Genomic DNA, 14,936 nt, shown 5'->3' on the forward strand with positions numbered 1-14,936 from the left:
AGCTAATCAACAGTGCCCAGGCTGGCCTGTGGCTTCTTTGATACCAGCAAGAGCGAATACTCAGTGGGCAACTTCTTGCCACGCTGAAACTGGTCCCAACACCTTCTTGTTTAATCCTCAGTCTATACAGCAGGTATTTTTCCTACTGTCTCTGCCTCCTGCGTGCTGGGATTATAGGCATAGGCCACCATGCCCAGCCCTATACAGCTTGCTCCCATAGATACAGCCGACACAAATGTGTGCTTGCCAGTAAATAGCCAGTAGCTATTCTAGATGAATGACTACGTGAAATATGGCTGGCGCTACTGAGAGATCGCATTTGGAAGTTTTATTTTCATTCGTTGCAATGGCAGTAGCCACACGAGACCTCTGGCTGAGAGCAGTCCTAGAGGTCTTTCCAGAAGTAAAGGTGCAGGTTCTAAAATAAGCTTGCTCTTCTTTACTTGGGGTCGGTGCCCTGGGATTTGGGTGGGCTTGAACTGTTGTCCCCCATTGCTCACGTTGAAGTTGTGACCCTCTTTGTGAGGTGCTGGTGGCTCATGCCTGTAATCCTAGCTACTGAGAAGGCTGAGGTCTGTGGATGGTGGTTCAAAGCCAGCTCGGGCAGAGAAATTCATGAGATTTTTATCTCTAAGAAACTACCAACAAAGCCAGAAATGGAGCTGTAGCCCAAGTGATAGAATGCTTGCTTGCCTTGAGCAAAAGAAGTTCAGAGACAGCACCCAGGCCCTGAGTTTAAGCCTCACGACTGACAACAACAACAATTAAACAAAAATAGGATCTCATGTTTATTCCTGGGCCAGCCTGGACTGTCATCCTCCTATTTACACTTTCTGTGGAGCTGAAAGGTGTGAAGCACCACATTTAGCTTTTTATTGGTTAAGATGAGGCTTCGTGTACTTTATGCCTGAGCTGGCCTGGAAATACAATCTCTGCCTCCCAAGTAGCTGGGATTACAGGCACAAAACACCATGCACACAGCTCTTAAACCTTGTTCTGAGCATGGAAGACAAACCAAGCAGGAGGCTCCTTGCATTCAGAGCCCTAATCTGGAATCGTCTCCCCTCTCTCCTGTCTGTAGCCTCTCCGATCCTTTGCTGTTCCTTCTGCTGCACCTCAAATCCTTGTCTATTTTGTTCAAGGCAAATTGTTTTTTTAGCTCTTCTGCAGGTAGTGTCACTCGCCTGATGTGTTGATATGCACCAGGGCTGTAGCAGGTGACCTGTTCTTAGCAGATGCTATTTTTAGCCAGAGTGCAACAGGTTAACGCACACTCCCCCGGTGTGGTTGAGACCTGTCGGGTTGCATAAACACAGGTGGTTTATTTTACTAGGGCTTAAAACTCTTCTTAACAGACTTCAAAATCACTGGCTCAGGAAAGGGAAAAGAAAAATGCAGGTGTCTGGAGAAAATCATCCCTAATGAAGTTTAGGCCCCCTGGCAAACCTGGATCTGATGATTGAGAGGTAGAGCCGTCGGAGAGTGAATTCATCACTCGGCTGCTCTGATTCCCAGTGACTCTGGGGTGAGGGCTGTCTATATACAGAAAGGAGGAGGGCTGGGCAGAGCTCGGTGGTAGAGTGCTCGCCTGGCATGCGTGAGGCCCTAGGTTCCAGCCGCCCCTGCCCCCCAAAGCCCACCCATTTTTCATGTGCTGTCACTCAATTGTCTTCCCTTGCTACAGCCTTCTCAGGGAGACTTCATCATCTTCATTGTAAAGATGGGAAGACTGAGACTTTCACTGAGCAAAATCTTTTTTCTCTGGGACATACAGTTGATAAGAAGTCAAAAAGCTGGGCATGGTAACACATACCTGTAATCTCAGCTACAAGATAGGAGGATTGCAGTTCAACCTGAGCAAAAGCTATCAAGACCCTGTCTCGTGTACTGAGTTCCTGTGTACAAGCCCCACTACTTAGGAGGCTGAAATAGGAGGTTCAAAGTTAAAGGTCAGTCCAGGCAAAAGCATGAGACCCTATTTGAAGACAAAGTAAAAGTAAAAACACTGAGACATGGCTCAAGTGGTAGTGTGTAGCAACTATGAGTCACTGAGTTCAATCCCCATTGCTACCAAAGAAGAAGAGGAGGAGGAGAGGAGGGAAAAGAAGAACTAGAAGAGAAGGAGGAAGAGGAAGAGGGGAGAAGGGGAGGAAGAGGAAGAGGAAAATGGAAGAGAATAATAAATGGAAGAAGAGGAGGAGGAGGAGAAGGGGAGAAGAATAAATGGAAGAAGAGGAGGATGAATGGGGAGGAGGAGGAGAGCAACAACAATTAGATCCAAAACCAGTTGCAATGGAAGCCAAGACCTGGATGGACTCGATAAAAGCCTGGGTTGTGCAATAATCTGTGATTTTACATTCCTGGTTGAGCGATAGGACGGCTCCGTGCCTCAGTTTCCTCATTGACAGACAAAATGGTTCCGTCGGCTCTGTGCCTCAGTTTCCTCATTGACAGACAAAATGGTTCTGTGTGATAATTATCTCCCTCTAGGGCTTTGGCTCCCCACTGGCCCCTCTCTGCCGGGCTCCCGGGGCCTGACCTTTGCCTCACACCACGTGATTCATACTAAAAATCATATTCCTAGAGTTCGGTCCAGGGCTGCGCTCTTGAAATCTGCCCTCCCCGGACACCTGGCAGCTCTGAATCTGATGGGCTGATTAAAAGCCACAACCATCCCGAGTGAACGGGGAGAGGAGCATGCGCGGCCCTTTCATGACGATCCCAGGAGTGGGCAGAGGATGGAGATAAGCGCTCCCTCCTGCTCGGAGGCAGAAGATGCTTCATTATCTGGCACCCAGATTAACAGCAGGAGCCGCTGATCTCAGAGCTGCAGAGAAGCCGGGCTGGGCAGCCAGAGTCTGCGGGAGTTGTTAAAAGCTAATGATGTGCCTCAGGGCTGGGATGAAGGGCTGCGGGCGGCCTCCGGGAGGGTGCCTGGATGCCATGGGACAGGATGGGAGAGGCGGGAGGCCAGGCATGGGGGGAGGGATGGAGAGGCCAGGAGGAAAAGGCGGCCTCAGGTAGGAGGCTAAAGCAGAGGCACTGATTTGTTCCAGTGAAGTCCATGGCATCGCCCAGCTCCGGGAATGAGCTAGGAGAACTCCAGCCACGCTGTGCTCCAAGCATGGTGGCTCATGCCTGTAATCCCGGCTACTCAGGAGGCTGGGATCTGAGGATCGCTGTTCAAAGCCAGGCTGGGTAGTAAAATGTGTGCAACTCTTATCTCCAAAGAACCAGCACACACACACACACACAAACCAGAAGTGGAACTGTGGCTCAAGTGGTAGAGCACCACTTGAGCAAAAGAAAAGCTAAAGATCAGCACCAGGGCCTGTGTTCAAGTCACATACACACACACACACACACACACACACACACACAGAGTAATTGCCAAGTGTCTACTTCTCCAGGGTACCTCCTTGTTCTCCTGCACCCTCCTCACCTCCCACCCCCTCCCACGCCTCCTCATGTCCAAACACTGCCCCTAACACTCACATGAACCTGAGCTCTGACTCCCGGCGGACTAAAACCTCCCGGAGACGCTGGATCTTCGCCATCTCCAGCTCGATCTCCTCCGGCATCATGCTGGTCTCTGCCATAGAGATGACGTCCAGCTGACCTGTATCGGGCGAGACACGCAGGAGTTAGGACCGGAGACCACGAGGGGTTTCAGTTTCACCAGTTCCTCTAGGGTGTGGTGGTGCATGTCTGGAATCCGGAATCCCGGTTCCCAGGAGGCAAAGGCTGCATAGCGAGACCCTATCTCAAAGAGAGAATTCCTGCAGGACAGGCAGGCTGTGTTCTTCTTGTTCGGGGACAGCCTGGATGGCCACGCATACCTAGATCTCTTTGCTTGTGAAGCAGCCCTTGAGGGCTAGGAAACACATTTGCCATGGTGCTATGGTTTGAATGGGGTTTGGTCCATCAAAACTCAGGTTGCAGCCCGGCTCATATCTGTCATCCTAGCTACTCAGGAGGCTGAGATCTGAGGATTGAGGTTTGAAGCCAGCCAGGGCAGGCAAGTCCGTAAGACTCTTATCTTCAGTGAGCCAACCAAAAACCAGAAGTGGAGCTATGGCCCAAAGCAGTAGAGTGCTAGCCTTGAGCAGAAAGAGCTCAGGGACAGCACCCAGGCTCTGAGTTCAAGCCCCAGGACTTGCACATAAAAATAATAATAAGCAAAAGGACTAGGGTATGGTAGAAGAGTGATTTAGGGCTTACCTAGCAACCCCCAGTATTGCAAAAGATAAATAATAAAGTAACAGTAATGATATAATATAAAAATTAAAAATAAGGACAGTCATTAAAAGGACTAATGCTGTTAAAAAACCACCACCACCAACAGATAAATAAGCCACCTTCAGACTGTGCACAGAGGGGCCATTCCCAAGGAGTTCATTATGCATATGCAAATATCCTGAAATTGGGGGGTGGGGAAAGATCTGAGGTCTCAAATGCTTCTGATCTGAAACACTCTGAATAAGAGATCTACAATCCAAGTGAAAAGTTTTATATATACAGTATTCTCTCTCTCTTTCTCTCTCACACACACACGCACACATGCACACACACACACACACACACACACACACATGCAGAGTTTTTAATTGTTTTTAAAGACAAAATATGTACCCAAGTACTAGTAGTTCAAGCTATGAACCCATGCACGGCTGCTGACGCGTTTGTGCACACGTGTGTCTGCACATCCGCCGTTAGGGAATAACACGATCTAATGTTGAAGACCTGCAGTCCTAGCCACAAAGCACACCGCAAATCTCTTCCTCAGCGGCGGGGACAAAGCCTGGCTGGTTTTCTCTTTGTAACCTGTTACAAATCGTTTCCCCAGCGGTGACCACATTTACTGATTTCCTGCTGCCCACCTCTATCTGCAGCCCTAAGGGAGTGTCCCCAATGCAGACCCTTCACACCTGTCTACGAGATCTGTGCAGGCTGCATTTCCACAGTGAATTGCCAAGTCTGTAATGGTGGTGTGTGTGTGTGTGTGTGTGTGTGTGTGTGTGTGTGTGTGTGTGTGTATACTGGTCCTGGGGCTTGAACTCAGGACCTAGGCATTGTCCTTGAGCAAAAAAAAGCTCTAGTGCTCTACCCCTTGAGCCACAGTGCTACTTCCAGCTTCTTTGGTGAGTCATTGGAGAGAAGAGTCTCACAGATTTTGCTGCCCGGGCTGGCTTTTAACCGCGATCCTCAGATCTCAGCCTCCTGAGTAGCTAGGATGACAGGCGTGAGCCACCAGCGCCCGGCTTGTTTTTCTTTTGTAAGCTGCTTACCCTTGAGTCACCTAACCTCTCAAGGGATTGTCCCATCTACCACCTGCCTCCCACCCACCAATCAAAAGCATCAAGGCGGAAGGCCTGCATGGCCTCCCTTGGGGACAGCCCAAACGGGCCGCAGCTTCAAAACAAAAGTAAAATGAGAAAGTCAGGCACCGGTGGCTCATGCCTGTCCATTTCCAATGGACGCCCAGATAGTGCTAGTATTTTTATTTTGTTTTTGTTGATCGTGGGGCTTGAACTCTGGGCCTGGGCGCTGTCCCTCAGCGCCTCAGCTCACAGCACCACTTCCGGCTTTTTCTGCTTATGTGGTGCTGAGGAATCGAGCCCAGGGCCTCATGCATGCAAGGCAAGCGCTCTACCACTGAGCCACCTTCCCAGCTCCAGATTGTGCTATTATTGTTCTCTCTCTCTCTGAATGCTGTGGGCCACATCGCCTTGTGTCCTGGGGATGGCTAAATGCACTCCTGGCTGTGGATCTAACTCTCACATCACGTCGCAGTTCAGATGGGCAACCTGCTGTCTTGGGGTGGGGGGGGGGGGAGAAAGGGGGAAGAAGATGCTCAAAATGGCAACACACACACCCTGAGGCGGGGCTGGGGTAGTCAGCATTCATCACACCCCACGGGATGCCATTTCCCTCCCTCCTGGGGGAGGGTGGGGGCGGCTGCCTGGCTCCAGGTGTCACATTCAGCTCCGCTTTAAACTGGGACAGAGGTGGCAACATTTCGCTCAGGGATGCTTTCCTGCCCATAGCAAAAGAAAGGAAGTCTCTTGACGTTCGATCAGATCCTTCACAACTCCCTAGGCCCACGGGTCAAATCCAGCCTCAAGTCCTATGTTGTAAGAGGTCTGTTTGTTTGTTTGGGGGAGGGCAGTGTGGCTTGAACTCAGGGCTTTGAATTTGCTTGTTCACCTGGTGCTCTACCACTTGAGCCATGCCTCCAGCCTGGCTTTTTTGCTGGTTATGTGGGAGATGGAATCTTCCCGACTTTTCTGCTCCCAATTGGCTTTAAACTGCAATGTCTCGCACCTCATCCAATCGCTAGGGTTACAGGTGGGAGCCACTGGCATACAATTCTGTGTGGTTAAACTGTGTTAGCACACAGGTCATGCTTGCCTGTTTGAATTCTCATGGTTGCTTTGGCACAACTACACCGCAGAACTGGTGGCTCACAAAGTCTCAAATATTGACTACAGGGGCTCTTACGGAAAAGTTTGCTAACCCTTGTCCTAGGTAGGGAAGATCCTGTGCTTTCTTCCCCCCCACCCCCTCCCCGCCCCGCCTCCAGTTTGAAGTTTAAAAAGGCCGAATTTACCTTAGTAACAAGAATAGTTAATATTTACAGAGCATTTGTCCTAAGCTAGGATCTGTGCATGGCCTTATCTGACCCCTAAGACAGGCCTAGAAGGTAAGAGGACTGTGGGTCCATCTCACAGATGACAGACATAAGGAGGGATAGGGGTGAGGTTTAAAATAGGATCTGGGTACCAGCCTGCTGCTCAGTGGGTCAGCGTGAAGTCCTGGGTTCTATTCCCATCCCTGCAAAAAACCAACAGATAAAGTCAAATGAGACTGGCTCCACTCCAAAACCCTTGTAATCTACCCTGCTGCTGTCAGGATCACCTTGTACTTGCACAGTATCACCACCACCGTAATGTCGCCATCATAACAGAGGAAACTGAGTCCAGGCTGAGCATCCCTAATCTAAAAACAGAGAAGGATCTAAAATTTGCACGGACCATCCCCTACCCCAAATCAGGTGCATCCTGTATTCTGAGTCTTCACATGAAGGTTATCCAAAATAGTCTCCATTCTGCAAACCTTCAAAATCTGGAACACTGCTGGTCCCAAGCATTCCACATAAGCATTTTGCTGGTTAATTGGAGATAAGAGTCTCAGAGACATTCCTGCCTGGGCTGGCTTCAAACCTTGACCCTCAGCTCTTGGCTTCCTGAGGAGCTAGGATGACAGGTGAGAGCCACCAGCACCCAGCATGCTCTGTCTCCTTTAAGTAGAAACATGGCAACCCAATCAAACTCCAGCTTTTAAACTGCTCACTTCACGTCTCCCTCCCTCTAACCCTGCAAGTATCCACAGGAAGTTCTTCCTGGTATTCATCCCCAGAGACTCTTAAATACCAGGGAACTATATCTGAGGCCTCTCACCGGGGAGTCAATATCGTGATGCATTTCCACAGGCTCCCAGTGGCATGCCAGCTCTGTTGCCATCCATCATCCTGCAGCACAGGAACTCATGCCAGCCCCAGGCAGGCTACTCAGGGCTGGGCAGAACCGCTCAGCTTCTCAGCACTAATGTGTCATGCCCAGAAGTCGCTTGCTCTTAATGAGTCGCCATTTCCCAAGGAGGTAAGTAAACTGCCTTTAATTCACAAGCTTCTAGATGCTGGATCTCCCAGCCTGCCTTGCAAAGGAGGCTGCTGCTGGCACCTTCCTTTGCAGCGTGGCCCCTCACCCAGTGTCCCTTCATGTCATACCCTGCAAGGTCACTTTGTAGCTGAGGATACCTACTTTGCCTCCAGATCCTGGCAAAAGTTGTTATTCTGTACACAACCTGTGCACAGGTGTGTGTGCACACGTGTGCATGCATGCACACACATACAAGTACCGGGGCTTAAACTCAGGGAGGGCCAGGGTACTATCCCTTAGCTTGTCCACCCAAACCTGGTGCTCTCCCAGTTGAGCTACACTTCCATGTCCAGTTTTGTGGGTGGTTACTTGGAGATGAAAATCTCACAGCCTTTCCTGCGTGAGCTGGCTTTGAACTTTGATCCTCAGATCTCAGCCTTCTGAGTAGCTGGAATTACAAGTGTGAGCCACCAGTGCCTAGCTTGTACTCCACCACCTCCACCTCCACCACTACCCCTGCCTCCCTGCCTTTTTTTTCATCTTCTCTGAGTTTCTGGGGTCTCAGCTTCACTTGATTAGTCTGGCCCCCCAAGCAATCAGGGGTGTTATAGTTTGGTTTTGTTCTTTAAAGACCCCATGCATTAAAAACATGGTCCCCTGCTGGGGGGTGGGGTCTTCTGGGAAGTGGTGAGAATTTAACAGAGGTAGAGTCTAGTGTAGGAGCCTTTCTGGTCACTGGGAGTGTGACCTTGAATGGGGTGATAGAACCCCATCTCTTCTGGTCTCACTTCCCGACCATCAGATGAAGCGCTTTGCTCTTCCACCAGCTCCTACCATGATCTGCTACCCTGCCACAGGCCCAAAGCAATGGCGTTGATGGGCCATGGTTTGTTTGAACTTCCAACAGTCAGCCAAAGGAAACCCGATCTCTTTCTAAGTTGATTTGTCTCTGGCACTCTGTGATGCATCGTCAGCATCTCCTAAGACACAGGTGCTGGTGGGGAACACCTGGGTTCAAATCCTGGCTCTGCTTCTTTCCAACTGCTGACCTTGGCAGATGAGCTGCTCTTGCTAAGCCTAGTGACTGAAGTCTGTACAGTCCTGGATCCAGGCGGATCTCTTTTCTTTGGTCATAGGGCACTTCACACCAGGGCCAGATTGTTCTGGAATGCCCTTTCCAAGGCTGAGAGTAATCACTTAATAATAAGCCTGGTGTCCCAGTGGCTCTCCTGGAGCCAGGCTGCTGTGCCCAAGTGGGATTCCAGAAAGGTTTTCTTGGAATAATGGATGTGTTACCTCTGACGTGGGGCCTTGAAGGCCATGACCTGTGAGTCCTGGGAGATTATTCAACTATCTGCCTGTCAGGTCACTTCTGAATGACCTTCCAGGAGTCACCACACTGCCGCTCTGACACGTCTCCCAACCCCAGATGGAAAGGGCGTGAATTGGTTTCAGAGGCCTTTTGGGGGACCTCATAATATCAGAAATATTGCTAGGAAACCGTGGGGGCTGCAGAATGAAAACCGTGAAGATTGACGAGCCTAGAATAACAATAACTGTGACCGATTAAAATGGCCTAAGCAACTTAATATTGCTTTTTAGCATTTGATGGTTTATCCTATTATTCACCAATTCCCTTTCGGAAAGCTAGCCCTCCCCTCTCCCCCCACTCCCTCTCCCCCAACTTCCCTGCTCTGCAATTTCAGAAGGACGAATTCAGACCATTAGGAATCTAAGCCGAGCTGTGATTGGTGGTTCCCCTTAACACTCGTAGTCCACGAACCAATCAGAATAAGCAGAGAGGGTCCCGGGTCACCCAGAATGGTGAGAGAAGCAGATGGCAGCGTGAGGCGGAAAATGCTGAGCGAGTGTGGCTGGGGTGGGGGTGGGGTGGGGATAAATTAGGACGGTCTCCTGTCATCTTTCGGTTAAAAAAAAAAATCGCTTTGCTTGGAAATCACGAGGCTCGTTTCGTTCCTCACACCCTGGGAGAGGATGGAGCCATCCACTCTATGGGAAATAGGATTTCCATTTTAGACCAGCGTGGAGCCCAGGGAATCGTGGGAGATGTTTCTTTTGGTGAAGGGAAGGGAGGAATGTCACACTGAAGGGACCCCAAACAACCAGCCTGGGAGCCAGGGAGCCTCCACATTGGCTGCGTGCCCACACCAGCGAGACACGTTCGATGTCTTTGCAGAATGAAAGCCAAGATGGGAAAGGAGAGGGCATCAGGTTGAAAGTCCACCGCGGGCAAAAGGCGAGCCTCAAACAGAGAGGTTAACCCCACAGGCAGAGGTGTGCGGGCTGAAGAGGTGAGAGGTGGTCTAGAATCATCTAGAATGCACGGTTTGTTTAGATTTCCTTGGGTTTTTACCCAATGTCCCTTTTCCGTGCCAGGATCCCTTCCAGAACACCACAGGACATTTAGTCTACCTTCTCCTCTCAGGCTCCTCTTGGCTATTTATAGGCTGACCTTGAGCTGTGATCTTCCTGATCGTGCTATCTCTTAGCTCTGAAAGTCTCTCAGACTTTCCTTGTTCTAGACACTAACTTTCACGGTCTTAAAGACCCTACTAAGGTATTTGTTGTTGTTGTTATTGCTGCTGAATTTCCCTTCATCGTGATTTTTAAAAAATTTCCCCCCTGACAAGCCGGGCGCTGGTGGCTCACCCCTGTAATCCTAGCTACTCAGGAGGCTGAGATCTGAGGATCGCGGTTCAGCGGTTCAAAGCCAGCCCGGGCAGGAGAGACCGTGAGACTCCTATCTCCAATAAACCACCAGAAAACCGGAAGTGGCGCTGTAGCTCAAGTGGTAGAGCGCTCGCCTTGAGCTGAAGAGCTGAGGGACAGCGCCCAGGCCCAGAGTTCAAGCCCCACGACCGACAAAAAAAAAAAAAAAAAAAATTTCCCCCCTGATAATTAGTGTTGAGGTTTCCCCCTCCCCCAAATGTTTTCATCTCCTCAAAATGAATATGCTGAAGCCAGGTGCTGGTGGCTCACACCTGTAATCCTCACAACTCCAGAGAATGAGATCTGGGGATCATGGTTTGAAGCCAGCCTGGGCAGGAAAAGTCCATGAGACTCTTATCTCCAATGAACTTCCAAAAAGTTGGAACTGGTCTAAGATGGAAGGAAAAAACGGTATGGGCAGTGAACACATAGCCCTGAGCAAGGGGCAGGCTTCATGTTCTAGCACGGAGAGAAAGCCCTGGAATGGAGCAGAATGAGGGACAGAAGGAGGGTTACAAGACAGAAAGATGCAAGGCCTGAGAACAGTGGTGGGAGGTTTGGATTTTAGTTCTAAGATTTCAATCTGAATGCATGTGTGTGTGTGTGTGTGTGTGTGTGTGTGTGTGTGTGTGTGTGCGCGCGCGCGCGCGTGCATGCAAGTGTATATGCGCTGCTGGTGATCAAATCCAAAGCCTTGCACATACTAGACAAGTGCTCTACCACTGAGCTACTTCCCTAGCCACTGAACCTAGCCAGAGAGTGGCTGAAGGATTGAATGCAAAATAATCCAGGCAAAACACTTGGTCCAGGGTTTGGGACAGAGCAAAAATGCAAAGCATGAGAATCAATAGGCCCACGCCTGTCATCCTAGCTACTCAGGAAGCTGAGATCTGAGGATCACAGTTCAAAGCCAGACCCCACAGGAAAGTCCAGGAGACTTTTATCTCCAATTAACCACCAAAAGAGCCAAAAGTGATGCTATGGCTCAAGTGGTAGAGCATAAGCCTTGAGCAAAATTAGCTCAGGGTCAGCACCTAGGCCCTGAGTTCAAGCCCCAGGACTGGCACAAAAAAAAAATTAATTAAATTTTAAAAGGCAGGATCCAAACGATGGGAATTGTGGGCTATATCAGCAATGTGTGATGGGGTCTAAGGGTAGATAGAAAAAGCCAGACTTGTATGGGGGAAAAAAATGAACCATCCACAGTACCCTCGAGTGTGGAAATCTCCAGTATGAATCATAGCAAAGCCACGTCAGAAACAGCTATTTTGAGCCCAGCTAGAAAGTTCGGCTCTTTGCCGAGAGCCAGGAGCCGCTGACCTGGGCTTGAGCTATTCAAGTCACAATTTCCCCTAAACTTCATCCCACTGAGCACCACCAGCATCGGCCGCCTGACTTCCCAGAAGATGATGAATAAATCTTTTATGGCTCTCTGGGGCTTGCCCAGCCTCAAAGGGCGGCTCTAAGAGGAACAGGAACCTGCCAGGGGCAGACAAGCATTTTCTCCACAAAGAGGAGCCCCGGGCAGCAGTTTGCCATTCCCTAGTACACTTCGTGCAGTGCATTCAGATTCCAAAATGTCACCAGGCTGCATCCACCAGAGTCAGACATTTGCTGACTCTGCTTTCTGTCACGTATGTTTTCTGTGCCTATAACATAATGCGTGAGGCCAGGCCATTTATGAAGTTGAAAGGTTCAGCTCGCCCCCGTTCTGATGGCATACATCTATAATGCCAGCAGGTAAAGAGTCTGAGGCAGGGAGATCATGGGTTCAAGGCTGGCCTGAGCTGCATGGCAAGACCCTGCCTCAAACAAAAAAGAAAAAGAAAGAAAGAAAAAGAAAGAAAGAAAGAAAGAAAGAAAGAAAGAAAGAAAGAAGGAAGGAAGGAAGGAAGGAAGGAAGGAAGGAAAGATGAAAAGAAGAGCTGATAGTTCTGGATTCTGGGGGAATGAAAGGCATGGCACCAGCTTGCAGTAAGAGCCTTCGTGGCAGATAGAGGCGTGATGAGACAGAGCAAGTCCTGTGCTCACTCAAGTCTCTCAAAGACACTAATTCCACCATGAGGGCCTCACCCTCCTGACTTCCATGGTGTAGGGACTCCCTAAAAACTCCAACAAGTTGAGTTCTTTTATTTATTCATTTATTTTTGTCAGGCGTGGGGCTTGAACTCTGGGCCTGGGCGCTGTCTCTCAGCTTTTCAGCTCAAGTCAAACGCTCTACCACTTGAGCCACAGCACCACTTCCGGTTTTCTGGTGGTTTATTGGAGATAAGAGTCTCATGGACTTTTCCTACCTGGGCTGACTTTGAACCTCGATCCTCAGATCTCAGCCTCCTGAGTCACCAGGATGACAGGCGTGAGCCACCAGCACCTGGCCAACACGTGAGTTCTAACGGGCAAATATTCAAACCACAGCGCCTCCCAGACGGCTCACACCTGTTATCCTAGCGACTCAGGAGGCTGAGATCTGAGGATCGAGGTTCAAAGCCAGCCCTGGCTCCAATTAGTCACCAGAAAAGCCAGAAGTGGAGCTGTGCTTCATGTGGTAGAGCACCAGACCTGAGGAAAAAAGCTGAGGTCCTGAGTTCAAGCCCCAGAACCACCTCAAAAAGAAAGAAGAAAGTGGACTTCAAGTTCCCTAACGGTTGTGGGGAAGAACAGACCATGATGCTAACTGAGGCAGAGTTCAAATCTCAGCCCAACCGCCACGCTTTATTGGAACCATCAGAGGTTGCGTTCATGGGTTGTGGCTGCTTTGTGTTCAGCCGAGCTGAGGAGTTGGAGCTCCTTTTTGCAAACACAGGGGACCCCAGGATGTGGTTTCCTTCCCCCGCCAGTGACCTCCTCCTCCAGGTAGCTGAGAGTGAGTCAGGCTGCCTTTGATGCCCTTGAGTGCCAGCCTGACTCATTCCCACCGCTGCTGCTGCAGCGGTTCCCGCCTCCTTGATGCTCGGTTTTTGTTGTTGTTGTCGTTGTTGTTTTAACTTTTTCATTTTAAAAATATTTTTGGGTCGGGCACGGGTGCCTCATGCCTGGAATCCTATCTACTCAGGAGACTGAGATCTGAGGATCAAGGTTCAAAGCCAGCCATGGCAGGAAAGTCCATAAGACTCCCCCCTCCCCCCACACCCCCTTCCCTCTTCCCCCCCTCCCTGTGCCCGAGTCCTGGGGCTTGAACTCAGATCCCAGGTGCTGCCCCTGAGCTTCTTTTGCTCAGGGCTAGCGCTCTACCACTTGAGCCACAGCGCCACTTCTGGCTGCTTCTGTTTATGTGGAGCTGAAGAATCAAACCCAGGGCTTCCATGCATGCCAGGCAAGCATTCTACCACTAAGCCACATTCCCAACCCTCCATGAGACTCATATCTCCAATTAACCAACAGTAAACAGGAAGTGGCACTGTGGCTCAAAGTGGTAGAGAAATAGCTTTGAGCAAAAGAAGTTCAGGGACAGGTACCTAGGCCCTGAGTTCAAGCTCCAGGATTGGCATCAAAGACAAACAAACACATAGACTCAGTGGTTTATAAGACCAAGGCAAGTGATGATGTTCCTCTGTCAGCATTCTAGGAGGGGAAAAAGGCAAAGGGAAAGGAAAGGTTGTCTTGTTCTTGTTTTGAGGCCGAGTCTCACTGTGTGGCCCAAGCCAGCCTCCAACACCTGAGCCTCCTATTTCAACTTCCCCAGGACTGGATTGCAGGTGTATACCACCACACTCATTTAAATATCTGAGAAGATATTTAAAGAAACCAGGGCTGAAAACTCCCCAAATTGGATCAAAACAGTGATAGATTCAAGAAGAGGAGAACATCTCAAATAAGACTCATCCAAAGAAAGCCACCAGGAACACATTGTTCAAGTCTCAACAAAGAAAAAAAAAATCATGAACAGACCGGGGTGGGGGGGTAGAAATTGGTGTTCCTTAAAGGGGAATAGGATTTGAATGACGGTAGATTTCTCTTTTGAAACCATGGCAACTTGCAGGAATTACCTTAACATTTTCCAACTGTATTTTTTTTTAATCTCAAAAAAAAAAAAGAAAAATCAGGAATCAAGAGAAATAAAGACATCCTCAGGTGGAGAAAAACTCAGAGAATTTATTGCTAGCAAAGCTACCCCTATGGAATAACTGAGGAGAAAAAAAAATACTCTATACAGAAAGAGAATAGCAAGACGAAGGCTTGGGATTTTGGAAATGAAGGAACAATGCATGAGCCGGGTGCTAGTGGCTCATGGCTGTCATCCTCACTACTCAGGAGGCTGAGATCTGAGGATCAAGGTTCAAAGCCAACACAGGCAGGAAAAGTCCATAAGACTCTTATCTCCAATAAACCACTCAAAAAAACCAGAAATGGCACTGTGGCTTAAGTGGTAGAGCACTCGCCTTGAGCTGATGAGCTCAGAGACAGTGCCTAGTCCCAGAGTTCAAGCCCCACGTCTGACAAAAAACAAAAACAAAACAAAAAACAATGCGTGAGTGGGTAAAAACAGGAGTCAAGGATGGACTGTCTTTCTTACAAGTTACTTAAGTCATCTTTGATGCAAAGATA

At 49.4% G+C, this 14,936-nt stretch overlaps 1 protein-coding gene across 1 annotated transcript in view; it reads right to left on the reverse strand.

Annotated features, from left to right (window-relative positions):
* The window catches only part of Bmerb1 (bMERB domain containing 1), a 42,403-nt gene that overhangs the window by 8,912 nt on the left and 18,555 nt on the right, over positions 1-14,936 (reverse strand). The window contains exon 2 of the mRNA XM_042698469.1: positions 3,496-3,619. Coding sequence (XP_042554403.1) covers positions 3,496-3,619 — 124 coding nt within the window. The remainder of the gene's footprint in view (positions 1-3,495; positions 3,620-14,936) is intronic.

This window comes from Dipodomys spectabilis, unplaced genomic scaffold, assembly GCF_019054845.1.
Source record: "Dipodomys spectabilis isolate Male_0828 unplaced genomic scaffold, ASM1905484v1 ptg000231l, whole genome shotgun sequence".
Classification (NCBI taxonomy): Eukaryota; Metazoa; Chordata; class Mammalia; order Rodentia; family Heteromyidae; genus Dipodomys; species Dipodomys spectabilis.